Below are 27,350 nucleotides of genomic sequence, written 5' to 3' on the forward strand. Positions count from 1 at the left end.
TACTTAAAGAGTTATAGTTTAGTCTGAAAGCTGTAAATGATAAAGGTGAAGATTTATTATTTTGTGTAACGCCTTCTTATTGATGCACACACAGCTTTCTGTGTTTGTATCTTGTGAAATCTGGTGATTGTAGACAGAAACACTTCAGGCTCAGCAGTGTTTCTATCTGAAATGCCGTCTCAGGAGTCGCATGTCTCTGTTAACTGCAGGTATTTTCAACACCTGGCTGTTGGCCTGAGGCAGAGGAGACACTGTGAGAGAGAAAATAGAGACAATAAGGTCCAAAAAACAAAGAAGGAGGCCCTCTGCTGTTGACGCTCCTTGAAAAGATGCATACATGCATTCACACAAAGACTCAGCCGCTCATGGCAAAAACACAGACAATGAATCTCCTCCTGTTGTTTACAACAACAACATGGAAAATCAGTGAGTTATATTGTTGTTCCACATTGAATAGTATAAGGATGTACCTCAGCATAAATCAGTTCTTATCAAGAAAAATAAAAGTGTAACCAGTAGAATACAGTAGAACAGACGTAAAAACATCTGAACATGGATTAGTTGCAATCTGAATAAAATGCTGCATAATGCAAGTTTGTCTTTGTATGACTTTATTCAGTCAGAAAGACTTACAGCAGAGCTTCACTGTGTTTACTTATTGGGACAGACTGAGAACGTGGGTTTTAGTTTGAGATCTTTGTTTTGTAACTTGTAACTCACGTCTGAACCGAGTTTAGCTTTTGTTTTGCAAATCAGCGACACTAAAATGTAACTGTATTCTGACTTTGGAGACACAGAATACAAATATGAAGTAAATATGAATAAAAGTGTCAGGTTAAACTTGGAGGCCATTATTAAGCAGTCTAGCCTGTAACCTCACAGTACGATGAACAACAACTTCATGCTGAAGACTTTAAAAATGTCCAGAATAGCTTCAGAAAACAAAAACGTATTCTCTTTTTGCAGAACATGAGCTTCTGATGGTTTCATCCACTGATCTCTGTCTCACATTCATTGCCAACACCCCTCAGCACTTCTTTATGTTGAGGTGTTAATGAAACATGTCTGCCATCAGCTTATTTTAACTTTCACAAACAACGACTCTTTCTACCAGGCTTCATCACACATGCTCACTGACCTACGCGACGTTTTATCTGTAAACATTAAATGCTCTCAAAACATACATTGACGCTTTTATTCTGAAACATTTGGCGCAAGGCTTCCAGGTAGCGCTTCCACTGACAGTTTAATCCTGAAGCTCCACGACGTGAACGGAGTGAAGTTCAGAGAATACAAGCTGAAGAGCGGCCTGCTGGCACCCATTTATATCCACCTGAGGGTGCTCGTGTCCCACCCCGCGCTCACGCACCAGGTAACCACGTGCTGCCTTCATGACTGCACAGCATACTGACTTCAGAACAGCTGAAAGCGATACCGGACACAGGAAACGTCTGCTGGATGCACTTTCTGAAGGCAAATGTGTCTGTGTAGGCACTCGTCAGCTCCTGTGTAACATTAATACTCGCGGTTTGTTTTACAGTAATTTAGCAGACTTAATGGTTGAGTTTCAGGGAACTCCTCCTTTCACACAGCGTAAGGCAGTTCAAACAGATCAGACTGGACCTGTCAGCAGCTAATCACTCACTCAAGCCTCAATGATGTTTATATGAATCAGCAGCTTTCTGCAGCTCCTCTTCAGGTCACTCAGGATAAGATAAGGCTCATGTGTTTATTTGTGTTGCTTCACAATCCAGGAACAAAAAATCAGTACAGTAACTCTGTCACCTTCACTCTCTCTCAGCCCCAAGAATGGCAGCGACTCTCCTGCCAGTAAGAAGCTGGAGCTTAGTTATTCAGAAAGAGCCGAGTTAGGAAGTATGTAGTTTTAAAACTTTAATTATTTAAAGTCTGTGAAGGTTCTCAGTCATCCAGGTCATCGTAGCCAAAGGAGCTTGCAAAGAAAAGCGTCTGGACTTCTTTAAGTTACTTGAAGACGTTTCACCTCTCATCCGAGAAGCTTCTTCAGTTCTAAGGTCAAATGGTGGAGAGTCCCAGATATAAACCTAGTGGGAGTGACCCCCCACAGAGGGACAAAAGGACCCCCTGATGATCCTCTAATTGCCTGAGCCAAGGTGTGAAACTGGGTGTGGGTCCCAATCAGCCAGAGTTTTGGGTGAGTTCATTGTGAAACCTGGCCCCACCTTATCATGCGAATTCCTGAGATCAGATGGCCCAGGATGTGAGTGGGCGTTAAGGCGTCTGGGAAGGGATCTCAAAACTGGATTACAGATGGCAGAGAGTTGGTGTCGTAAACCCCCGCCTCTGTTCAAAGATGGTCGCTCACAGTGGACATAGATGGCTTCTTTCACTCCTCTTTCAAACCATCTGTCCTAATTTAATTATTTAAAGTTCAAACAGAGACTGGTGGTGTTTTCTTTGGTTTCTCATTTTCTGTTCCTTCATTTGTTCCTTCTTTTATCTGCAGACATTTACCTTCTAGCATCAAAGCTGCTGAAGATTATGGAGGAGAAGCAGTCCAACCTTTGTGTGTCTGCTGATGTAACCAACAACGAGGAGCTGCTGCAGCTGGCCGAGTCGCTCGGTCCAAAGATCTGCATGCTGAAGACCCATGCAGACATCCTGGAGGTACAGCAGGATCAGAATCAGAATCAGAATACTTTATTGATCCCTGGGGGAAATTATTTTTTGTTACAGTGCTCCATTATAAACCAACATTAAGACAAGACAGACAATACGCTAACTAAGAATAGTACAATATATACATATATATACATACATACATACATAAGTCACTCATAAATAAATAGTTGGAAAAGAAACATGTGTAGCTGTAGCAGCAAACAGTGTGTTAAGTGGATGCGTTGTACAGGGAGATGGCCACAGGCAGGAATGATTTCCTGTGTCGTTCAGTGGTGCTTTTCGGTAATCTCAGTCTCTCACTGAACGAGCTCCTGTGACTGACCAACATGTCATGGAGTGGGTGGGAGGTGTTATCCAACATTGTCTTTATCTTGGACAGCATCCGCCTCTCCGACACCACCTTGAGGGAGTCCAGCTCCATCCCCACAACATTGCTGGCCTTACGGATCAGTTTATTGAGTCTGTTGGCATCTGCGACCCTCAGCCTGCTCCCCCAGCATGCAACAGCATAGAGGATTGCACTGGCCACAACAGACTCATAGAAAATCCTCAGCATTTTCTGGCAGATGTTGAAGGACCTCAGTCGCCTCAAAAAATAGAGACGACTCTGGCCCTTCCTGTAAAGTGCTGTGGTGTTTTTAGCCCAGTCCAGTTTATTGTCAATGTGTACTCCAAGGTATTTATAGTCCTCCACAATGTCAACACTGACCCCCTGGATTGAAACAGGGGTCAAGTGTTTCCTGGTCTTCCTGAAGTCCACGATCAGTTCCTTGGTCTTTGCCACGTTGAGCTGCAGATGATTCTGCTCACACCACGTGACAAAGGAGTCGACCACAGCCCGGTACTCTGTCTCATCATCCCTGCTGATGCATCCAACCACCGCAGAGTCATCAGAAAACTTCTGAAGATGGCAGGTCAACTCAAACCTTGAGTCTGTACATGTAACAAACAAGCTGATGGTTTTTTCCATATGTGTTACAGGACTACACATCAGCCTTCATTCAGAACATGCAAGCCTTAGCAGAGAAACACAACTTCCTCATCTTTGAAGATCACAAGTTTGCTGACATCGGGAACACAGTCAAGCGTCAGTATGATGGTGAGACGATTTCACACTTTCTTTTTGTCGTGTAAATTCAGGATAACTTAAAAATCATTTTGTTTATATCCAAAGTATTTGAACGCTGTGATCTTCTGTCTTTTCTCCAGGTGGTTTGTACCAGATTTCCTCCTGGTCCCACATAGTGAATGCCCACGCAGTGCCGGGGCGGGGAGTGGTGAAAGGTCTGAGCGCTGTAGGAAAGCCTCTGGGCCGAGGCTGTTTGCTCATAGCTCAGATGAGCTCCCAGGGAACCCTGGCTGCTGGTGAATACACAAAGGCTGCGGTGAGCACAACTGTGTGGGACTTGTTCTCAGTTTGTTTACATGTGCTTTGTGTTCTTTTCAGCTTACAGCTGTTTTGTGTTTCACAGGTGCAAATGGCAGAGGAGCACTCGGACTCTGTGATGGGGTTTATCTGTGGCTCCAAGCTCACAGAGAGGCCAGAGTTCATCCACATGACCCCCGGGGTGCAGATGCAGGCTGGAGGTAAATCTGACTGCGTTTGTTGAACTTTTTCCACTTTTATTCATAAATTCACACTAGAAGAACTACAAAGTGAGGTGTGCACACAGTGTTGATATGAAATCCACCCTACTGAAGATACATGGATACACAGTGCATGCTTTTAGTGGTACATCCTTTGTTGTTGTAACTCGTGGAGCCCCGTCCTACACAGACTGTACACCTGAAGGTGAAGCCTGCACCGTGTCTGATCAGGAGATCCAGAGATTTGTGTGAAGTCGTTCTCTGTTTGTAAAGTTCAGGTCAAACTGCACCTCAGACAACCTTGAAGTCTGCTTTTTGCCATGACTCATTTCTAACACATGGTGGTGCTGTAGTACATCAAACAAGCTACAGCTATTGCTGCTCTTCCAAAGTCTGCAGCAGTCTCCCCCTTTAACCCCATTTCCCTCGCATAATCTCCTCAGGGATTAATAAAGTATTCTGATTGTGAAATAATTCTGACTTGAGATTCAAAGTGCAGCTGTAACAGGAGCTGTGCAGGTAAACTGAGTGTTTGTAGGCAGCGTGTAATGATGTACACGGTAATGTTTGCGTCTGATATCACTGCCACATCAGTGTGTGACACTTGCAGCCTGTTCTTGGCAGGTGTGTATTTTACCGTTGATCTGCTGCTTTAAACGTTTCTGATTCTCTTTAATTTGTCCTCAGCTTTGTGAACAGTCTGCCGAGCACTGTTGTGTTTCACCGCTGAGCTGTAATCTACAAACAGCAGTCTCACTGTTTGGGTGAATATAGTGAAGTTTGATGCTTAATTTTGCAGTGAAACATGTTTCTTGGATGGAAAAGAGACTATATAGCAACACAAGCTGTTCGTGGTGGAAGGATAAGTTTTATATGTCAGATTACACTGTAAGAGAACTACAAGCTTTATACTGGTGTCAGTTTTTAAAGTGTTTTTGCACTTTGTTAGCTTCTTTCTGAGAAACAGGAAAAATCGTAAACTACGGTGGAAACTGTGCTGGGATCTCACCTTTTTCTCTGCTCTGTTCAGGAAAATCCTCCCACACACCCACTCACTGTTAAACTGGGTTATGTAAAGCTACTGGCTTAACAAAATGATTTCCCACTCTGGAGAACCGATGTGACTGTTCTCCTCAGTGGTAAAGCAGCTGTCTCTACTCCTGTGTCTCTGTCTCAGGTGGTCCCCGTCCCGTCCAGGTGATCATCACAGAATCAGGAAGCCAACCAGACTCCCTATTCAGTGGAACGCCCACTCGTCTGCACACATCACCCAGTACATCCTTAAATGGAGAGTGGAAAGGGTTTGTTTTTTTAGATTTGTTTCCTCTTCCTCCATGATTGGGCTAAACTTAATGTCTTTTTTTCATTTGTAATAATTTCAGCCTGTAAACTGTCTCTCAGCCAATTATCTCACAGCCCGACGAGAGAGGTGGCAGTTCCTGGCCATCTAAACTCCTACACCATCTCTGGTATGAATTTTGACTTCACCACCACTTATGGATCGTGTAAGTTAAGAGAAGCTGGGTGAGTCACCTCAGTGAATGCATGTATGAGACTGTCCTGAGTAACTAATCTCTGACTTTCTCTGTTTGTCCTGTAGTCTGTGACCGATATGACCTCCAGCAGCCTTGGACACAGTTTCAGGTTTCAGAGTGGAGTACGGGCTCATTGAGCACCTGTTGTTCTTGGCAGGGGCAGATACAGACATTTACAAGTTCAGTTCAAAAATGTTTTGTGTTGAAATCTTGCCTGATTACAACTTCTCCTGCTCATCACAGATTTGTTTCTGTCAGATGTGTCCTGCACAGCTACCTCTGGTACACTGTTAATGTCTGCGAGGTTACTGAGGGAGGCGAGGACAACCTCATTCTTACTACTTGACAAACAACAGGTGCGAACACTCGTACTTTAAGTTCTGACTCCATTTCTGGTTTTATTTCTCGTCATCTTAATTTTAAAAATAAGTGCAGCCAGACTGAAATACAGTTTGTGTCATGCATCAACGTTTGTTTCATAGAAGCTGATGATCCCAAGGAGCATGAAGTGGAGGAAGTGGGAGATGCATCCATCATGATCAGCTGGGAAAAACCACTGGCTCCTGTCACTGGTAAGCTACGCTAACATCTTCAGTCGCTGGCTACTGAACTCATCGGCCTGCACACGGGCGACTGTGTGGTCGTCCTCTGTGAAGGTGATGTAAGATAAGATAAGATAACCTTTATTAGTCCCACACGTGGGAAATTTGTTTTGTCACAGCAGGAAGTGGACAGTGCAAAAGTTATGAAGCAAAAATTAGAATACAATAAGAATAAATACAGTACACAGCTGTACAGAATAGAATAAAATAATATACTATATACAGTAGAATAAAATAAAATAAAAATATACAATAAGATAAAAATAGAATACAAATGCTATATACAACTGAGTAAAAATACAACGATGCCAGAAAAGATTATTGCACTTAGTGTTATTGCACATGTGTGGATGTGTGTGTTTGTTCAGTTAAAGTCTTTATTATGGAGTCTGACAGCAGTGGGGAGGAAAGACCTGCGAAATCTCTCCGTCCCACACCGTGGGTGCCGCAGTCTCCCACTGAAGGAGCTGCTCAGTGCTGTCACAGTCTGCTGCATGGGGTGGGAGACGTTGTCCAACAGGGATGACAGCTTAGCCGCCGTTCTCCTGTCACTCACCACCTCCACTGGGTCCAGAGGGCATCCTAGAACAGAGCTGGCCCTTCGGATCACCCTGTTCAGTCTCTTCCTGTCCCCATGTGGTCTACACTCCATCAGTAGAAGGTGAAATCACAGAGCTGAATCTCAAAGGTTTCCTTGGTCAAAGGTCTGAGTGACCTTTGACCAAGGAAACCTGTAAACCATCAACACGAATGAACCTGCTTCAGCTGCTGCTCCTTACTCCCCACAGCCTCCACTGATGGATGTGTCAGCTCACCTGTACTGTAGCCGTGGGGAGGGCGATGGAGAGATGAAGCTGAGAACCAGATCATAAAGTCCTCTGTGTGCACAGCCCACCCGCCTGACTTCATCAGCTGCTACATGTTGCTTCCATCTCTCCCTGGATGTGTCTTCTCTCTTTCATTCTTTTCCTGTGGGATCGTTGCCCACTCTCTCCCTGACTTTCAGGCTGACTTTTCCACATGTTCAGTGTTTCACAATAAAAGCCTGGTTAAAGCCTTGATTCTACTTTGCTGTGGACACGGCTGAGGAGTCCTTCCTGTTAGAAGAAGCAGCATGTTTGTGATAGATGGACACATGAAGCTAACACGGCACATCTTTGTGAGTCTGCAGCATGTTGACACACATGTCAGTGTTGTACAGATCTGAGAGCAGCACAAACAAACTCCATCAAAGTGATTTGTGCTGTTGCAGAGCTGTGTGACTGCATTTGTCTTCATCATGGACACATTTCTACAAATGGGACTAAACATGTGACCCTCTGCACATCCATGGGCTCAGGGGCAACAGTGCTGGATGCAGCTTGTATTGTGGCTCCTCCCCCTTGACCTCCGTGTTAGCTTCAGGTCAGTTTAGCTGTGTTTCCTCCAAATCCCAGAATTCCTGAGGAGCAGGTATATGTGGGGCTGGGCTCTGAACACTCAGGGTGAGGACTGAGTGAAGAGCTACAGGACAAAGTTTCAGCGCTGCGCTCACAGCTTTGAGACGTCCAATCAGCAACTGGTCCTGATAACATCTCCCCTCTCATTCCACATACATGAAGACTGCTAGAAGCAGCTATCAGCCACATCAGGCTCACATCATGCTTGCTATTAAACATGCTGCAGTCTGCAGTAAACTCCCTGCCACAAAGCTTTGAATCCCCTCCAAATGCACCTGTAACAAGGTGACCTGCAGAAATAACTGTGTCCACGGGCAGAGTCACCAACACTCTGCACCAGAGCTAAACCTGCTTTGGAGCTAAAAAGCTGCTGTCAGGGTTTCCTGCAGAGCTTCAAATGTGGAGACTGAAAGCTGTGGACAGTTTCTTCTCCTCCATCAACAGCATTTAAGAGTGTAAGAAGGTTATCTGTGTGAGAGGTACTGTGAATGTTTTCTGTGAATGAAGATCAGTGTAGTCCATCCATCCACTTAAAGGCTGAGATCCAAAGTGTAATGGCATCAATATATTCTAATGGTTACTGTCATTACTCAGACTGCTGGGTGAGCTCCATTGACTCAGAGCAGAAAGACAGAGAGAGAGTGCAACAACAGACAGCATCCGTGGCTTTGAGCATGAAAACAAAGCAGGTAGAAAATATTCAGCTGTAACTCTGATCTCTAGTTTTTCTGCTTTCAACACAAAATGTTATTTGTTGGCTTGCTTGACTCCATCTGACCTGCACACTGCACAGGCAGGAAGTGAGGCTGTAAAAAGAAAGAAAGAAAAACATCCAACTCTTTTCTTAACAATCCTCACTACAAATAGATTTATTTCTCTGCTTTTGTTCCCACCGAGCTTCTGGTGTAAGTATGTCATGAACACAGAGAAAGAGGAGCAGCAGAGTGTAGAGCAGAACAGAGGTCTGAATAAAGATAAAGAGAGTTTCTTCAATATCTGAACTACCACGTGTCTCCTCATGGTTTATGATACAAATGTGGTCATTCTCATTAGACAAATTCATCATAAATGCAGACTTAAAGGCCTCAGCATGTCTGTATGTGACAGCCCTGATCCCTCACAGGCTGAGTGTGAACACTCTCACACTGGAACTGAGCCAGAAGAGCTTTCTCATGAAAACTGGGCGACTTTCATTTCCTCGTCACATTTATGCAATAATGTTGCTCAACTGATCAGATTAAAGGTGGCTGTTTTTTAAAAGTAACATTATTTAACACTAAGAAACGTAAAGCTTTTAGTCCACCACCATTTTTCTTTTGTGCATTACAAGATTTAAAAAAATATATTTTGTTAATTTTTCCAAATCAAACTTTATCTGCCAATAAGGAAACACAAACAGATTTTTTTTTTAATTTAATTTTTGCATACATTTACTCCCAAATATAAGTTTCTCTGTAACAAATATGCCAATAATTTAGAGTCTTTAAAAGGGGAAAACTGATTTGGTCAGATTCGTTACAAACAGCTGCTCAAACCATCACAACCCGAGGACGTAAATTACTACGTAACGTTTGTTTGTCCAGAGATTTTCAGACCATTGGTGGGCTCGGGTCCAGCCAACCTGACGTCACATCACTCTCACTTCTCTCTCTCTGACTCTGAAGTTTGGAGTTAAGAAATGTCTGCTGTCAGTGTCTCGCTCGGCTCAACTTTGCTGTTTTTCAGCATCTTCGTGGTCGTCTCTGCAGGTGAGATTTACTGTTAGATGATGCCCTTCTGAGAAAACGATAAGTAGACGAAGACGAAACGAGGCTGAGTGGAGTTAACATCTGTAATCCAGCTGTGACAGAAACTAAGAAGTGTAATGTGTGTGTCAGTGTGATGTGTTGTAGTGTCAGGAGTCAGGATGCAGCTACAAAGCTTCTTGTTCAGTGTATACAAACAGCTGTAGCTCCATAAAGGCAGCATGCAGAGACTCACAGTGTCTTATAATGAGAGGCTGCTTTCTCTCACACATGTTCACGTTTCACGAGCACGTGTTGTTGTTCTGTGGAAGCAGAAGTTGGCTAGGTTCACAGTTCACAATGTTATGCCCTTCCCTTGAAGGGAAATGTATTCCGGGCTGTGGGGAGGATGTGCGGGATGGCCCCTCGCTGTGTGTGTGTGTGTGTGTGTGTGTGTGTGTGAGAGAGAGAGAGAGGAAGGGAGTGGGGGAAAGGGATTACGAGTAGCTACCGAAGAAAAACGGCATAACAGGAAACACAAACACCGCAGTTTTACATGTGCACTTCTTTGGGGGGGAATTTGATGTCCATACAGACAGTGTTGACTTGTTAATGGCTCTGTGTCAGAGCACTGGTTATGAATTTTAGACGGACCAGGCCTTAACCAAAAAGTTATCAATAGCTCTTTTCATCTGTTCTTATTACCCACAGCTACATCCACTTCTGTCAGGCCTAGGCTACTCACTTGGACTGGGTATCATCACTGATTTCTATAATCCATTAGATTCTGATTCACATGGTTTTGATTCGATTCATTTTTGCCTCAGACAGTCAGAAATATTAGAATTCTGATCATTTATCAGCACTGATACATGTGAGACTTCATCAGAGGTGGGAACATCACAGCAGATGCCTTTGTGTCAAAGTAACTGAGAATAAAACACAGAAAAACATGAATGAGGTTTTCCTGGCCTGGCTTTTTATAGCAGATAGCCTTAAAAATAAAAGACAGCGGCCAAGAGCGGTGTACACAACAGTGGGTAATAAGCCAATGAATAATGCAGAAAATCAGAGATTTGAGACGGGAAGCTGTCCTTGAAGTGCGTCACTTGACAGCGCGCTCCTTACTATGGATCGGGGCCGTGGATCTGGTGAGGTAACAATAAGCTAGCTAGTTAAAAGTTAGCGTAAGTTACCATGGTGATACACTCATATTAGATGCGAACCACTTTCTTAGCACTGAAAACCCAATGTTAACAATGAACCCAAATGCTGCTTTATAGTACAGGACACTGATGGATGTTGAGATGTTAAAATTACTTAAAGTAAACAACATATTTAAAGTAATGCTGCTCATAATTGTATGTTGACCTTTAACCTCTCTGCTCTGTGTTGTTTTTTCTTTCAGTCCAGATAAACATCACAACCGAGTCTGGACAGGACGTCACTCTGCCATGTCGAGTCACAAATAACATCACAGCTGTAGAGTGGAGCAGAGCTGGCCTGGGACAGAAAAATGTCTTTTTGTACCAGGATGGGCGTTTTGTTCCAAACAACCAGCATCCATCATATAAGACCAGAGTGGCTCTCAGAGGGATGAAGGATGGAGACGCGTCTTTGATCCTGAAGAAAGCGACCACTGCTGACTCGGGAACATACAAGTGTCGTGTCTTTTTGAGAGAAACAGGCTCATGGAAGTTCACCATCATCAACCTGAGAGTTGATCCTCCAGGTGAGTGAGTAGAGTCGAGTGTGTGTGTGATCAGAGGTGAAGCTGCTTCCTGGTTGTTGATGTTTGTTTGCTGTATGGATGAGCTGGTGGATGTCAGAGGTTGACAGCACATGATTTTGTTCTATGGAAGCTAACAGGTTGTAGTTTCTGACACTTTGTGAATATAGCATGAGGCAGAAATTTACCCAGAGATGGTCCTTAGTGACCTGGGCCCTGTTCTAGGAAGTGATATCAACATCCAGGGTATGCTGAGTTTATTCAAACTGACATTGGACGTCAGGATAATCAGTCAGGGGATAAAAAGACATTGATTAAATACTGACTCTGTGCTGTTTAAGATTAAATACAAAACCTGAATTCAAACTTTGTCTTTGTCAAAATTTAATATGAGCTCGACAAGCAAAGTGCAGGTACTTTGTTTTCGATCACTACAACTGTTTTAAAATGTCTTTGCCTCTAACAGAATATAAAAATAGAAAATCACAGGATAAAGTTGAATCTAAAATTTGACATTATTTATTATTTATTACTGATGCTCATCAGGGAAACAAAGACATTAGACCCAATTACAAACAAACAAAACAAAATTAGACCCTCCCATTCTTTGCACGGAGAGGACTGAGGGATCATCCAGGAGTAGTTATGCTATTTATTTTCTGGAGAACTGAATGGTCCATAGATGTTTCAAACCTGATGATCTCTAATCTGGATCTTAATCTGATCCAAAGCAGATTATGTTCACAGCATAAGTGAAGTTAGCTAGTTAAACGTTAGCACTAGTTACCATGGCAGTGCACTGTTATAAGAGGCAAACCACCTTCTGTCATGGTCCCGAGTCTGAGGACTCTTTATATTATTCTATGTTCTTGTTTATTCTGTTATGTCTTGTGTGTAGGTGTGCTGTGTGTTAGAGTTTTGTTTTATACCTGCCTGTGTTCCCTCTGTCTGTCCATGGTGTCACTGTGTCTGCTCGTGAGTCTGTCTGTTCAGTTCAGTGTTTTGTCTGGTCCTCTGTCTGTTAGTTTCCTGTTTTATTCTGAAAGTCCTTGTCTTATGCGAGTGTGTTCAATTCACAGGGGAGAAATAAACAACAATTAAACAAAAGGTCAATAATTCTGCTCATAATTGTACGATGACCGTTAACCTCCCCGCCCTGTGTTGTTTCCTCTTCTAGTCCAGATAAACATCATAGCTGTGTCTGGACAGGACGTCACTCTGCCCTGTCGAGTCACAAATAACATCACAGCTGTAGAGTGGAGCAGAGCTGGCCTGGGACAGAAAAACGTCTTTTTGTACCAGGATGGGCGTTTTGTTCCAAACAACCAGCATCCATCATATAAGTACCGAGTGGCTCTCAGAGGGATGAAGGGTGGAGACGCGTCTTTGATTCTGAAGAAAGCGACCACTGCTGACTCTGGAACATACAAGTGTCGTGTTAAAATAGCAGAAACAGGCTCATGGAAATACGTCACCATCAATCTGAAAGTTTCTCCAGGTGAGTGAGTAAGGTAACTCTGATTTTTCTGTAAATCTGGCATGGAGTTTGTGTTGTATTCATTGGCTTTAGTAAGGTGCAGCTTTCTGTATTCTCCCAGCAGATAATCTATTCGACACTGAAAACATGCTGTAAAGAAAACGTTGCCTACGCTCACGCACACACCACAAACCACTGAGCTTTCATCACATATGAGTTAATGCAATTCCTGCAACACTTCCATTTCCATTTTTTCATTTGCGAATAAAGATTGAATATTAAAACTGAATTCAAACACAGGCCTGTTCTGTATGCATGCAGTGGCTTGAACAAGTATACACACATCTATCTATCTATCTATCTATCTGTCTATCTGTCTATCTGTCTATCTATCTATCTGTCTATCTATCTATCTGTCTATCTGTCTATCTGTCTATCTATCTATCTATCTATCTATCTATCTATCTATCTATCTATCGATCGATCGATCTTGACTCATGTATGATTTTCATTCCACTTCTCACGTGTACACCACTTTGTGTTGGTCTTTCACGTGGAATTCCAATAAAATTGAGTCATGTTTGTGGCTGTAATGTGACAAAATGTGGCAAAGTTGTACATATATACAGTATATATATTATTTGCTTCTGATGCTTATTAGGGAAACACAAAGACTTTAGAGGCTACTGAAAACATTAGCCTCTCCCTGCAGAGAGATGAAGTAAAGGCCTCTGGTGGATGTCTGGGTTCGACAGACAACCACCAGCTGTCGTCTTTGTGGTGGGAAGTCTCGAGTTGTAGAGCAGAATGCACAGACTTACAGTGTGTTATAATGAGAGGACTGCTTTATGTTCAATTATTATTAGCACGTTTTTGTTCTGTGGAACCTGATGGATGTTTCAATCTGGATCTAATCCGGTTCAGGAGCAGATCAGATCAGGGGCAGGTTCAAAGCATAATTTAAGCTAGCTACTTAAGATAGTGAAAGTTACCATGGCAATGCACTGGATGTTATAAGACGCGAACCACCTTCCTAGAACAGAAAACCCAGTGTTAACCCTCAACCCAAAGCTGCTTTATAGTACAGGCCTCTGCTGGACTTTAAGACATTAACATGGGGACTAAACATGTCAAAGAAAATAAAGAACATTTTTAAAGTAAACAATGCTTCTTATAATTGCATGTTGACCTTTAACCTCTGTGCTCTGTGTTGTTTTCTCTTTAAGACCAGATGAACATCACAGTCGAGTCTGGACAGGACGTCACTCTGCCCTGTCAAATTACAAATAGGATCTCAGCTGTACTGTGGAGCAGAGCTGGCCTGGAACCGAAAAATGTCTTTTTGTACCAGGATGGGCGTTTTGTTCCAAACAACCAGCATCCATCATATAAGAACCGAGTGGCTCTGCGGGACAGACAGATGAAGGGTGGAGACGCGTCTTTGATTCTGAAGAAAGTGACCACTGCTGACTCTGGAACATACAAGTGTCTTTTTGAAATAGCAGAAACACGTTCATGGACAAACATCACCATCACCCTCAGTGTTCCTCTAGGTGAGTGAGCAAGGTAACTGTAAACTTCTGTAAATCATTCAGAAAACTTCATTCAGCAGTCCCAGCAGAGAATCTCACTGAAAACATGCTGATAAAAATCAGCCAGGGTTTCGGGTGAGCTCAAATCGAACCCCACCCTGTCATGTGATTTCCTGAGGTCAGATGGCCCAGGATGTGAGTGAGCATTAAGGCATCACATGATAGGGTGGGGTTAGGTTGAGCTCACCCGAAACCTTGGCTGATGAACCTGTTTTCACACCTTGGCTCATGTGATTACGTAGAGGATCATTAGGTGGTCCACTTTCCCTCTTCTGTGACTCTCTCACAGGGTTTAAATCTGGGACTCTCCACCATTTGACTCTAGAGCTAAAGAATCTTCTTGGATGAGAGGTGAAACATCTTCAAGCAACTAAAGAAGTCCAGATGCTTTTTTTCTTTCTGAGCTCTGTAGACATCCAAGGTCCAAAACAAAATGCAGCAGGGACCTGTTTTCAGAGTCCAAATTGCACCGGACTGCCTGATGACTAGTACTCCCTTGGTGCCTGGAGGGATCCTGCTGTTTGCATGGGCAGGACTGGTGGCAGGGTCTTCTGAAAGACTATAAACATCAGTGTGCAATACACCAATCGACCAGTGTGTATTAGCTTCTGCAGCCACCGAGATAACTGTCCTTCAGGCTCTATCTTCTTTTTTTTTAGCCAGCACAGCTTGTCAACGTCTAGTCATCAGGCAGTCCGGTGCAATTTGGACTCTGAAAACAGGTCCCTGCTGCATTTTGTTTTGGACCTTGGATGTCTACAGAGCTCAGAAAGAAAAGCATCTGCAGTAGGCGCACCTCACCAACGGAGGGCGCCCTTACTCCCAGCAAATGGGCGATAGAAAACGCCTATGCCATCCCCAAAATCCGCCGGCATGATGTCAGGGCAGCATGAGTCCAGCATGAGCCCGAGCAACTTTTTTTTTGCCGCCCCCACCACTATGCCGCCCTGGGCAACCGCCCATGTCGCCTGTATCAAAAACTGCTACTGGGTCCAGTGGATAGCCAACAATGCAGAGACAGTATATCCCATCCTTCTTACATACCATTATGGTGGGCGAGGCCCAGTTGCTGTGGATTTCTGAGGTCCGCTAGCTGTTGTGTTTAGCATGAGGCTACACTGATGATCTGGTGGATGCTAGCAGGTTTACATGAATGAAAGAAAAAATGGCAAAAAAACTCAATCTATCTCCTTCTGTTTAACTAAGCCAAGGTTATTGGGCCTGGACTGTATCACAGATACTGAGTTAGTAGCAGGTGAAGCCTGGACAGGATGCCGGTCTGTTACAGGGCTAATACAGAAAGAGTAGATCATGGATTTGAAGCAAGGACTTTTCCGAGAGGCAAAAGTGATAACTACCATACCACCACAAGGCCCTAAAACTCAGATGCAAAAATAAATAAACAACTAACATCTCTCTGCTCTGTTTTGTTTTCTCTTTCAGAACACAAAATCCTCCCAGCTGAGTCTGGACAGAAAGTCACTCTGACATGTCGAGCTCCAAACAACAGTAAACGTGTAAAATGGAGCAGGGCTGACCTTAGAGATAAATATGTCCTTTTGTACCAGGACGGGCATTTAAATCCAGACAACCAGCATCCATCTTTTAAGAGCCGTCTGACTTTGCAGGACAGACAGATGAAGGATGGAGACGTGTCTTTGATTCTGAAGGATGCGAACACGGCTGATAGTGGAACACACATGTGCCGTGTCTTCATGGAGGAAACGCGCTCGTGGAAATTGCTCATTAACAACTATCTGATTGTTGATCCTCCAGGTGAGTGAGTAGAGCTGAGTGTGTGTGTGATCAGAGGTGAAGCTGCTTCCTGCTTGTTGATGTTTGTTGTTGTATGGATGAGCTGGTGGATGTTAAAGTTGTGGCGTCTGTCAGAAAAATGTCCACATGATGACAAATGGATGAGAGAGGTCCCATTGTTGTTGTTGTGCACAAATCATTGAACAACACAAACACTTAGAGCTGCTTTCAGTGCTGCCTGTTTTGTTACTGCACACATTTCTGATGGTCCTACAGTCCAACGTAGCAAACGTCTCCCTGAAGCCTCTTCTTAGAGTAATTTTAATATTGATTATGTTCGTGCATATGAAGGTGACACATATCTGTGTGGCCTTAACATCTGTAATCCAGCTGTGACAGAGACAAAGAAGTGTAATGTGTTGTAGTTTCAGGAGTCAGTATGCAGCTACAAAGCTTTTTGTTGCACCCCAAATAGTTGATTCTGTTCATCTGGATGTTGTCAGTGGGAGAAACATTTCGTCACTCATCCAAGTGTCTCGGATGAGTGACGAAATCTCTGGTAACCAACATCCAGATGAACAGAATCAACTTTTGGGGACTTAGTCACCTGGATGACTGAGCATGCCTCAAGAGTTTTTGTGAAACATAGACTTCAGGAAGAAAAATGTATTAGAGAGATATTAGAAAAAAAAGTGCTACAATACTATGATACTATACTAGTTGGTTAGCAGACAGTCAAACACACAAAGGCAATCATTACTTCTTTTCATACATGTGTATAAAGTGCACTCACAGTTTGAACTATTTGCCCATTTCTTGTCCCGCTCTCTGCTGCCAGATCACCCATCACCATGTCTTATAATGAGAGCCACACATTATGTTCACTTATTATCAGCACATGTTGTTGTTCTGTGGAAGCTAACATCTTGTAGTTTCTGACACTTTGCATGTTTAGCATGAGGCTAAAATTCCCCCTCAGTGGGTCACTGGTGACCTGCTGGATGTTCAGAGGTTCATTAAATCCAACATGACTAAAAACTCAAATGTCAAAGGAAATAAACAAAATATTTAAAGTCAGTCATTCTGATCGTAATTGTACTTTGACCTTTAACCTCTCTGCTCTGTGTTGTTTCCTCTTTCAGGTCAGAAAATGAACATCAAAGCTGAGTCTGGACAAAATGTTACTCTGCCATGTCAAAGTTCAAACAACAACAACTCCATCACAGGCGTAAAATGGATGGGATCTCGTCTGGAAGGTGAACATGTTCTTTTGTACCAGAATGGGAATTTTGAACGAGACAACCAGGATCGGTCTTTTAAGAACCGGGTGGATCTCCTGGACATACAGATGACGGATGGAAACATGTCTATGATTGTGAACGATCTGACGCCTGCTGACAGTGGAACATACATGTGTGGTGTCTTTATGGAAGAAACACGCTCATGGAAATATATCAGCTACGTACGTCTGAGAGTTACTGATCGTCCAGGTGAGTGAGTAGAGTTGAGTGTGTGTGTGATCAGAGGTGAAGCTGCTTCCTGGTTGTTGATGTTTGTTTGTTGTATGGATGAGCTGGTGGATGTCAGAGGTAGACAGATGTTTCTCCAGCTGTTGTCTTTGTGGCTGGTAGTCTAGAGTTGTAGAGCAGCATTGTTTGGTTAGAGCAGAAACAAAGACATTTATGTCTCCTAACCCTAGGGGAAATTTAACTGGTATTTTCCCCCATAAATATAAATCCTCTTATCAGCTCTGGCAGTATTGAAATACTTCAAATGCAGAGTGTCCAAATTGTCATTCTTTATTCACCCTTTATTCTTTTTTTTAACCTACCGGTAATCTACTTGACAAAGAAAGAGATTCTGTTCTTCACTCGTCGCCTACCTGACACCTCACAGCTGTTTCTCACCTGCAGGTCCGACAGGAGGATCTGTTGCACTGATCATCGGTGTTTCTGCTGTTGTTTTAGTTGTTGGATTTTTGATCTACAAAAGAAAACGACGCCATTCTAACACTCATAATCATCCAGAGGATGAACAGCCTCTTTCCCCCCAAGAGCTGGTCTGTGACTGAAATCATGATGAGTCAGGACTCTCCTGAACACCAGCAGACGACTGTAGACGTCTAACATGTCTGATGATTAATGTTCAGACTCCGGCTGTTAGGGTTGAAAAAATATAAATTGTTTATAAAAGAATTCAATAAAGCTGTTTTATTATTTGAAAAACGAGTTGGCACTCTGTGTTTTGAGGATCATGAGCTTCTTCCGGTGCTAAGACTGGGCTGAAGTACTAAAGAGTGGACGCAGAGCGCTTGAGAGTCTTTGCTGCATGCTCACACATACACTGATAATAGTTTTCTATAAGTCTCTGGTTAAAGAATAAAGATGTCCTGAACTGAGCCTTAGAATAAGCTGAAGGATAACATTAGATAATTCTAGACAGACTGGGGTTCGGCCTTGTGTACTTGTAATTTCAACTGCCAAAGGCAATTAAATCTTTTTAGATGACAGATATTTCTCCCGAATTCCTTCTGAAAAATTTGAAGTCAAACTGTGTTACAAACATACATGAATTTCTGAGCTCTAATCTCAGAGTCAGTGAGTGTTTTTGTGTTGGAGCTTCAGCTTCAGCTGTTTGTAAGAACTTGTGAACCAAACAAACTGATCCTCATGCAGAGATCAGCTTTTTTAGTAAACAAACAAAACGGCTCCCACTGCTGTGCGTCTCACTCTACACAAGTCACCAATCCTGGATCCAGCATAACAGCCGCAGACCATCACCTGGTTGATGCCACACACTGTGGAAACATCCGTTCATCTTCTCAACGTCATACAAAGATCCTGCATGAACCAAAGATTTACAATTTTGATTCATCAGTCCAAAAACCTTCTTTCAGTCTTCAGTAGTCTAATGGTGGGGTTTCATGGCCCAGGCAATCCAGTGTCTTATCCTGACATGTGGCTTTCCTGCTGCAACTCATCCTGTCAATCCTGCAGCTCAAAGTCTTCCCTTCAAAGCTGAAACTGAGGCTTGCTATGACCGTGATTAATCTGTGCTCTTCTTGGCAATTTCTCTGTATGAACATACTCTACAAGTGTTATGATGGTCTGTCTCTCTTCCATTGTTAATTGCCCTTTTCTCACCATTTCTATAGCAGCACACTACTTTCTGCAGTACTGTTCACTGATGCTCATGGGTGTGGTACCACAGTGTGTTCCAGCACTTTTATGCAGACAGAGGGTTGGAAGAAATCCAGAAAAGTTGAAACACCTGTAGGAGTTAGTAGCACCAGCTTTCACGGCTTGATCGACCTCCATTAGAGCAGAACAGCTTTAAATTTTAACACGTTTTTTGTTCCCTGAAAAAGGCCCTTTTGTATAATTCTGAAATGTACATTATTTTTCAGTTTTGGGTAACCTTTACCTTTTTTGTTGTGGAAGTTCAATACTCACCTTTGTACCATTTCAAGCTAGTCATTGGACTTGAACTGCAATAAGTAAATAAATAAGTGGAAATCAATCGATGTTTCTAAAACTTTTGCCCGGTGGTGTAGTTGATGTGTAGATATTTCTCTCTGATCATGAACTGTGAAGTTTGCCACTTTCCTTAATTTAACTCGTGCTGCAAGGAGTAAATAATGTAAAGTTCCTCACCTACACCCTGTGTCATCTTCAACTTCTCCTTGTTAATAAATATTTACACACAATTAATACTGGATTGTGTTACTGCAATTATCCTAAGTCAGAAGGGACAGTTAACATCCAGAGATTTACGTGCAAGAGAAAGTTTCATGTGCTATGTGACGGTGCACGAGGAGTATTTATTTATTTATTTATTTATTTATTTATTGTCATTGTCAAGAACAATGAAATTGCGTTTGGGGCTTCCATACAACCCCAAAAAAAGAAGAAAATAATAAATACCCCTTAAAACCCAAGTGTACATATTTAACCCAGTGTGACTCCAATGCAATAAGACAATCCTTAGCAATAACATGAGAACATGACAAGTAATGTTCGTAGAAAATCAGACAAAGACCTGAGAAACATGACAAAGTACAACAATGCAACCCATTCAATATTATTGTACTGTGAGATATGATATCAGATATGATAGTTATCTATTTAAGAAAGAGGGGGGGGGGGGGGGCAGGAGGGGGAAGAGAATAAAGATATTATGCACCAATGCAGACCAGTTCATTGCTATTAAGAAGTTGGATATGGTTATTGTCCGTGAGAGGGGGGCAGAGAGTTCAGGAGCCTCACAGCCTGTGGATACAGGCTGTTGGCCAGTCTGGATGTTCTGGCCTGTATAGACCTGTACCTTCTCCCTGAGGGCAGCAGATGGAAAAGGTGGCGCGCAGGGTGATGTTGGTCCCGCAGGATACTGTGCACCCTCCTCAGACAGCGAGTGGGGAAGATATTACTGATCCCTGGCAGACTTGTTCCAATAATTCTGCCAGCTTCTTTCACCACCCGCTGGAGTGCTTGCTGATCGGCCTTGGTGCAGCTGGGGAACCACACTAGAAATCCATACGTCAGAACGCTGCTGATGGCACAGTTGTAGAAGTTCAACATCAGAGATCTGGGAATGTGTGCGCTCCGCAGTCTCCTCAGGTAGTAGAGGCGCTGTTGGGCCTTCCGTGCAACTGAGGTGATATGGTTGCCCCAGGACAGGTCCTCGGTCACAGTTACCCCCAAGAATTTAAAACTGCTCACCCTCTCCACCGCCTCACTGCCAATGAAGAGAGGCAGATGGTTGTTATGACCCCTCTTCCGGAAATCTACAATGATCTCCTTGGTCTTTTTGGTGTTTAAGACCAAGTTATTGTCGTGGCACCATGACTCTAGTTGTTGCACCTCTGTCCTATAGTTTGTCTCATCGTTGTTGGATATAAGTCCGAGCACTGTAGTGTCATCGGCAAACTTAACAATGAGATTGGACGCGCAGGAGGAAATACAGTCATGGGTGAAGAGAGTGTATAGCAGAGGGCTCAGGACACACCCCTGAGGGGCACCGGTGTTGACCACAAGGGTGGAAGAGGTGTTCTTACCCACTCTGACACTCTGTCTACGGTTAATAGATGTGGTTTCTGAAAAAGCATCAGTACAAGATAAATACAGTTAATATTACTTGTCTCAAATCTTTTTATGGAGTTTCATCACTCTAATTGTGTAAGCATGCACAAAATGGACGGTGCATTTAAAGATTAAAAACCATTCTTGACTGCAACACAAGATGGCAGTCCAACACAAAGAATGACAGTATCTTCATTCAGGCTGTCAGACCCCTCTGTACAGTTCTGTGTCTCAGAGTGCACCAGTGACAACAGGACTTTTATCATCACAGAGCAGGAAAGCTTTCAGGAGACTGAACGCTATAGGCAGCAGGACCAGATGCAAGGGGGTCGGGTCCTGAGAGCCTGCTTTGACCAGCTAGCACTGGGAGATCTTCAACCTCTCCTTGGCCCAAGCAGTGGTTCCCACGTGCTTCAAAGAGTCCATCATCGTCCTTGTCCCAAAGAAGCAACAGTCCGCTTGACGCAATGATTCCCGCGGTGCCCAGTAGCACCAATGGTGATGAAGTGTTTAGAGAGACTGGTCACGTCACCCCTTCACTTCCTGTCACCATTGACCCACTTCAGTTTGCATACCAGACTAATTGTTCCACAGACGACGCCATGTCTCACCTGCTCCACACATTGAGTGGCTCACCCCGAGCCACCGAGACACTGGCAGAGGGGATCAAGAGTGACATACCTCTGCTGACTACAGGTATTTTCAACACCTCTGTGGTGGAACACATGGAGAAAGAGGAGCAGCAGATTCAGTGTAAAACCTCGACGTGACGCTCGTGTCGCTGGATGATCTCCTCCACAGCAGAACAAAGGTCCAAATAAAGAGAATGAGAGTTTCTCCTCACGTGTCTCCTCATGGTTTATGATATAAATCTGCTAATCTCATTAGACATATTAATCAGAAAAGCAAACTTAACGGCCTCAGCATGTCTGTCATCAGTCTCTGTGTGACAGCAGGCCTGATCCCTCACAGTGAAATCATCTCTCACCCTGGAGTTAAAGGAGCTTTCTCATGAATACTGGGCGACTTTCCAGCCAGCTCTTTAATTTCATCATCACATTTATGCCATAATTTAGCTCAACCGATCAGATTAAAAGTGTTGTTTTTTTTAAAATAACAGTAATTTTGTAATACTGAAAGACGTAAACTTTTAGTCCACCATCATGTTTTGACTTACAAGAGTTTTAAATCATTTCTTTTGTTAAATTTTCTATATCATATAAAATCAAAGTATATCAAACTTTAACAAACTTTAACAGAACAAACAGATCAGCCTCACCAAAGTCCATTTAAGGACAGATCTCTCTCCACACTTACCTTTTTTTTTTATTTCAGGGACAAAATTTTAAAATGTTGGCAGATTTTTTAAAAATTTAATTTTCTCAAACATTTACTCTCAAATATCGATGTTTCTTTCTAACAGGGATGCCAGGAGTTTGTGAGTCTTTGAGAGGGAAAAACAGGATTTATTCAGATTCATTTTCAGCCCTTAAACTAAGTCCTGCATACAAACTATCACATATGAAACCCGAGTAAGTAAATTAGTACGTACGGTTTATGTGCTAAGAGCCTTTCAGACCAGCGGTGCGCAGCCTAACGTCTCTCTCTCTCTGACTCTGAAGGGTGGAGTTAAGAAATGTCTGCTGTCAGTGTCTCGCTCGGCTCAACTTTGCTGTTTTTCAGCGTCTTCGTGTTCGTCTCTGCAGGTGAGATTTACTGTTAGAAACTAACATAATGCCTTTCTGAGAAAACGAGGAGTAAAGTAGACTGTCTGTGTGTGGAGGAGACACAAGGCTGGGTGCAGTTTGTGTGGAGTTAACATCTGTAATCCAGCTGTGACAGAGACAAAGAAGTGTAACGTGTGTCAGGAGACAGGATGCAGCTACAAAGCTTCTTGTTCAGTGTATACAAACAGCTGTAGCTCCATAAAGGCAGCATGCAGAGACTCACAGTGTCTTATAATGAGAGGCTGCTTTCTCTCACACATTATGTTCACTTATTATCAGCACATGTTGTTGTTCTGTGGAAGCTAACATCTTGTAGTTTCTCACTCTTTGCATGTTTAGCATGAGCCTAAAATGACCTTCGCCTTGTTCGGGGAAGTGATATCAACAACATGTCTTCCCCATTTATTTACTCTGATAATGGAAATCAGGATAATCAGTCAGGTAATGAAAAAATGTTGATTGAATGCAGATTCTGTGCTGTTTAAGACTAAATACAAAAACAGGATTTAAACCTAGTTTATGTACAAATTTAACATGAGCTCCACAAGTGAAGTGCAGGCATCTTGTTTTCAACCAGATATTAACTCTTATAAAACATTATTGGTTCATAGATTTATTTTATACATCATGATCTCTAATCTGGATTTAATCTGATCTGGAGCAGGTTCACAGCATAACTTACCATGGCAATGCACTGTTATAAGACGTGAACCACCTTCCTAGCACAGAAAACCCCGAACCCAAAGCTGCTTTATAGTACAGGCCTCTGCTGGACTTTAAGACAATAACATTCATTAAATCCATCCAAATGTTAAAAGACATAAACAAATATTTAAAGTAAATAATTCTGCTTATAATTGTATGTTGACCTTTAACCTCTCTGCTCTGTGTTGTTTCCTCTTTCAGTCCAGATAAACATCACAGCCGAGTCTGGACAGGACGTCGCGCTTCCATGTCGAGTTACCAATAAGATCACAGCTGTAGAGTGGAGCAGAGCTGGCCTGGGACAGAAAAATGTCTTTTTGTACCAGGATGGGCGTTTTGTTCCAAACAACCAGCATCCATCATATAAGAACCGAGTGGCTCTCAGAGGGATGAAGGATGGAGACGCGTCTTTGATTGTGAAGAAAGCGACCACTGCTGACTCTGGAACATACAAGTGTCTTTTTAAAATAGCAGAAACACGTTCATGGAAAAACATCACCATCAATCTGAGAATTCCTCCAGGTGAGTGAGTAACTCTGATTTTTCTGTAAATCATTTAGAAAACTTCATTCAGTGGTTTTTAGTAAGGTACAGCTTCCTCTATCCCCCAGCAGAGAATCTATATCTCACTGAAAACATGCTGGTAAGTGAAAATGTTACACTTCATTTAAACTTTCCTATTTTGGTCACCTAACAGTGGTCGGGGGACACACAAACATTATAAGTGCTTCACAGTGGGAAAGATGTAATAATGGTAATCACTGTATAGTGGCCGGGAATAACACTCACTGATTCGTCTGTGAAGGTTCTCAGTCATCCAGGTCATCGTAGTCTAAGGAACTTAAACAACTTAAACAAGTCCCGACGCTTTTCTTTCCAAGCTCCTTAGACCACTCACTAATTCCTATTTTTCAGGAGGAAAGAAATACAAACCAAAGATTGAATGTAAGCACTGCCCCTTTTCCCCTAAAACATTAGAACAAGTGTTCAACACTGAGTAGTTGTGCCTGCTGGTCCACATGGTGTAGCTTGCCCATTGCAGCCCCATACATGTAACGGGGATCATAGAACAAGCACAACTGGAACAGGATCAGGGGCCCGTTCTTCGTACGTCGCTTACTACATCCAAGATCAAATGACACATCCAAGACCAAACCATCGCGCTAACCGTGAGCTCGCTAATCCGGTTCCCCGAACACACCTGCTGTTGACGATTAGTACAGCTGGACGCAGTAATGTGACATCACTGGGTGTCGTAAAAGGGGCTACGCATCGATAGTAGAAACATTGATCGGCAACCCGCTGATTGGTCGGCGAAAATGTCGAAGGGGCGTGCTCGGTATTTTCCGGCAGCAGAGCAAGAACTCATGAGTGAGGGATTTCAGGAGTTTCAGAGTTTAATTAAAACGCAAGGGAACACTGCAAAGGCTGCAAAAGCAAGGAGAGAGGGCTGGCAGAAAGTTGCTGACAAATCAAACTCGTAGGTAATTTAATAATAATAATAATAATAATAATAATAATAATAATGGATTGGGTTTATATAGCGCTTTCCAAGGCACCCAAAGCGCTTTACGATACCACTATTCATTCACTCCCACATTCACACACTGGTGGAGGCAGCTACGGTTGTAGCCAGGCTGCCATATCGCGCCATCGGCCCCTCTGGCCAACACCAGTAGGCGGTAGGGTAGATCTATCATATGACACTACATTGTCCAATATCATATGGCATTATATTATATTATAATATGTTATATTATATCCCCTTTCACATCAGAGCCACAACAGGACCCACAAGAACATGGGAACAAGTAAAAGTGAAATACAGGAGTATTCTACAGAATGGTAATATTTATCTCTTAGATTGCTTTGCGTCTCTTGGCAAGGTAATACTGGCCTGTAATACTCTGTTAGTTTGTTCATAACAGCAACCAAGAAAAGGGCAGAGGAAAAAAAGACAGGTGGTGGTCCTGCACCCCCTCGTCAACAACTTGGTTAAGTAAATAATACCCTCACGGGAATATCGATATCTCTCAATGAGCACACTGTCGCGCTGAGCTAAAGGATCCTGTCTATCCCGCAATATATGCTGAATTCTGAAAACTCTCCTTATCAATCTTGCACCTTCCGCAATGGGTTGGTCGCGTATACGGACAGGACATGGCTGCGACAGGCTTCCCAAATCCACCTTCGCTTTTATAGCCGTGGTCTCATCTTGATTACACGAAGTAATTTACAATTACTACTCTGAAATATGAATTACATCTGTAATAATCACATACATGTAATAGAATGTTAATAGTACATTTCCCTTTTTTAGGAAATGACCTGTATGTATCTGTGTGAAATCAATAAAAGGATCAAGTACTGCATTATCTTTAGTTACATTGATGTTATTTATTTATGGTGAAACAGTGGTGGAATATCGCTGTTGCTTTCGTATAAATGAAGCGGACATACCTGCGTGGCCGCGATCTAATCCTGTTTACATAAAGTAAAACTGCTCCCGAGCAGGTTTACGCTTACGGCTCTGTTGCTATGACAGCAAGTCCCGGATGAGCTTCGGGGAACCGAACGATCCAGGATCACGCGAAATCGTCAACAATCTAATCCAGCTAACTTACTTAGCGAGGTACGAAGAATGGGCCCCTGGTGCAACTGGGACAGATGGTTGAGAAAACCTGGGGTCATCACCAATTGCAGTGGAGAACAGGCTGTGCAGACCCAGATCGCGGTCAGCCAAATCTTCCTCAAAGGCTTATGGGGCTCTGTTGATCTCCAGTGTTGAGCTTGGTCCAGGACCAACATGTTGTTCGGCCCTGGTGTGTTTTAGTATGAATTACATACAGTATCTCTGTTTTTTTGGCCCAGACGTGACACCTCACACCTGTTTCTCACCTGCAGATGGATCAGGACCGGGTGGAACTGGATCTATTGGAGTGATAGTTGGCCTGATAGTTGCAGGTGTGGCTGCTGCTGCTGGTTTATCGTTCTGCAGAAAACAAAAGCCACAGAGTCCGGATTCCTTCCAGCCTCCCGATGATCAGGACTAGACTGTCTGCTAAACTCTAAACCGAGTCTTCAGCCGGTGCTCTAAACTCTCAGTGCTGACACCAAACATGATAATCAATGTCATGCTGGGCATCATCATCACACTTGACAGCAGAACAGCGACTCAGATGATATAAATAGACAAAGTTTAAAGTTATACTTTTGTTTCCTTTGATAATAGTTAATCATACTTAATTCTTATCATGTTATCAAGATTAAATCTGATCAACATGATGATGAATGAGAAAACATCCTAACATCACCAGTCATCCTGTTGAACCTCAGCTCTGTATTTCAATATTATATTAAACAACACTTCCTGACTTTTCTACTCTGTGTGTCCTGTTGAATGTTTTGGGCAAACTGTGGCTCAGAGGTTGAGCTGGTTGAAAGGTTGGTGGTTTCACCCCTGAGTGTTCCAGTCTGCACTCTGAGAGGTCTTTGGGGAAGATACAAACATCGAGCTACACAGAAAACACTTGGGTGTGGAAATGGGTGAATGAGTCTCACTATATAAGAACCAGCAAAATTAGATCTTTCATAATCATACAGTTTTATATGTCACACAGTGGAAATTTGTGTTTTTATGCTTTGTCAATCTGTGTATTGGTACATAGTGTTGATTTTATTTGCATGATTTTATTGTGATATTTATATTGCATGTTTGTTTATTTATATTTATACGGCA

The 27,350-nt window shown here is 42.9% G+C and overlaps 2 protein-coding genes across 9 annotated transcripts; both read left to right on the plus strand.

The window, feature by feature from the left end:
* Window positions 1–5,608: 5,608 nt before the first annotated feature.
* Window positions 5,609–18,516, plus strand: LOC112429874 (butyrophilin-like protein 2). Of its 8 annotated transcripts, none has more exons than XM_076878582.1 (11): window positions 5,609–5,753; window positions 5,849–5,905; window positions 6,027–6,139; window positions 6,266–6,355; window positions 9,408–9,572; window positions 10,957–11,280; window positions 12,455–12,775; window positions 13,981–14,307; window positions 15,790–16,122; window positions 17,244–17,591; window positions 18,015–18,516. In XM_076878582.1, the coding sequence occupies exons 5-11, from the start codon at window positions 9,503–9,505 to the stop codon at window positions 18,170–18,172; spliced, it is 1,881 nt and encodes a 626-aa protein (XP_076734697.1). In that variant the 5' UTR covers window positions 5,609–5,753; window positions 5,849–5,905; window positions 6,027–6,139; window positions 6,266–6,355; window positions 9,408–9,502; the 3' UTR covers window positions 18,173–18,516. The 8 variants fall into 8 exon arrangements, with proteins under 8 accessions (XP_076734697.1, XP_076734710.1, XP_076734707.1 ...); XM_076878595.1 differs by having other exon boundaries at window positions 6,042–6,139; XM_076878592.1 differs by having other exon boundaries at window positions 5,849–5,892.
* Window positions 18,517–22,795: 4,279 nt separating this feature from the next.
* On the plus strand, window positions 22,796–26,993 carry LOC143416924 (butyrophilin-like protein 10). The gene is made up of 3 exons (XM_076882597.1): window positions 22,796–22,885; window positions 23,813–24,133; window positions 26,516–26,993. The coding sequence occupies exons 1-3, from the start codon at window positions 22,816–22,818 to the stop codon at window positions 26,662–26,664; spliced, it is 540 nt and encodes a 179-aa protein (XP_076738712.1). The 5' UTR covers window positions 22,796–22,815; the 3' UTR covers window positions 26,665–26,993.
* The last annotated feature ends 357 nt before the right edge of the window (window positions 26,994–27,350 follow it).

Source organism: Maylandia zebra, linkage group LG3 (assembly GCF_041146795.1).
Source record: "Maylandia zebra isolate NMK-2024a linkage group LG3, Mzebra_GT3a, whole genome shotgun sequence".
In the NCBI taxonomy this organism is placed as follows: domain Eukaryota; kingdom Metazoa; phylum Chordata; class Actinopteri; order Cichliformes; family Cichlidae; genus Maylandia; species Maylandia zebra.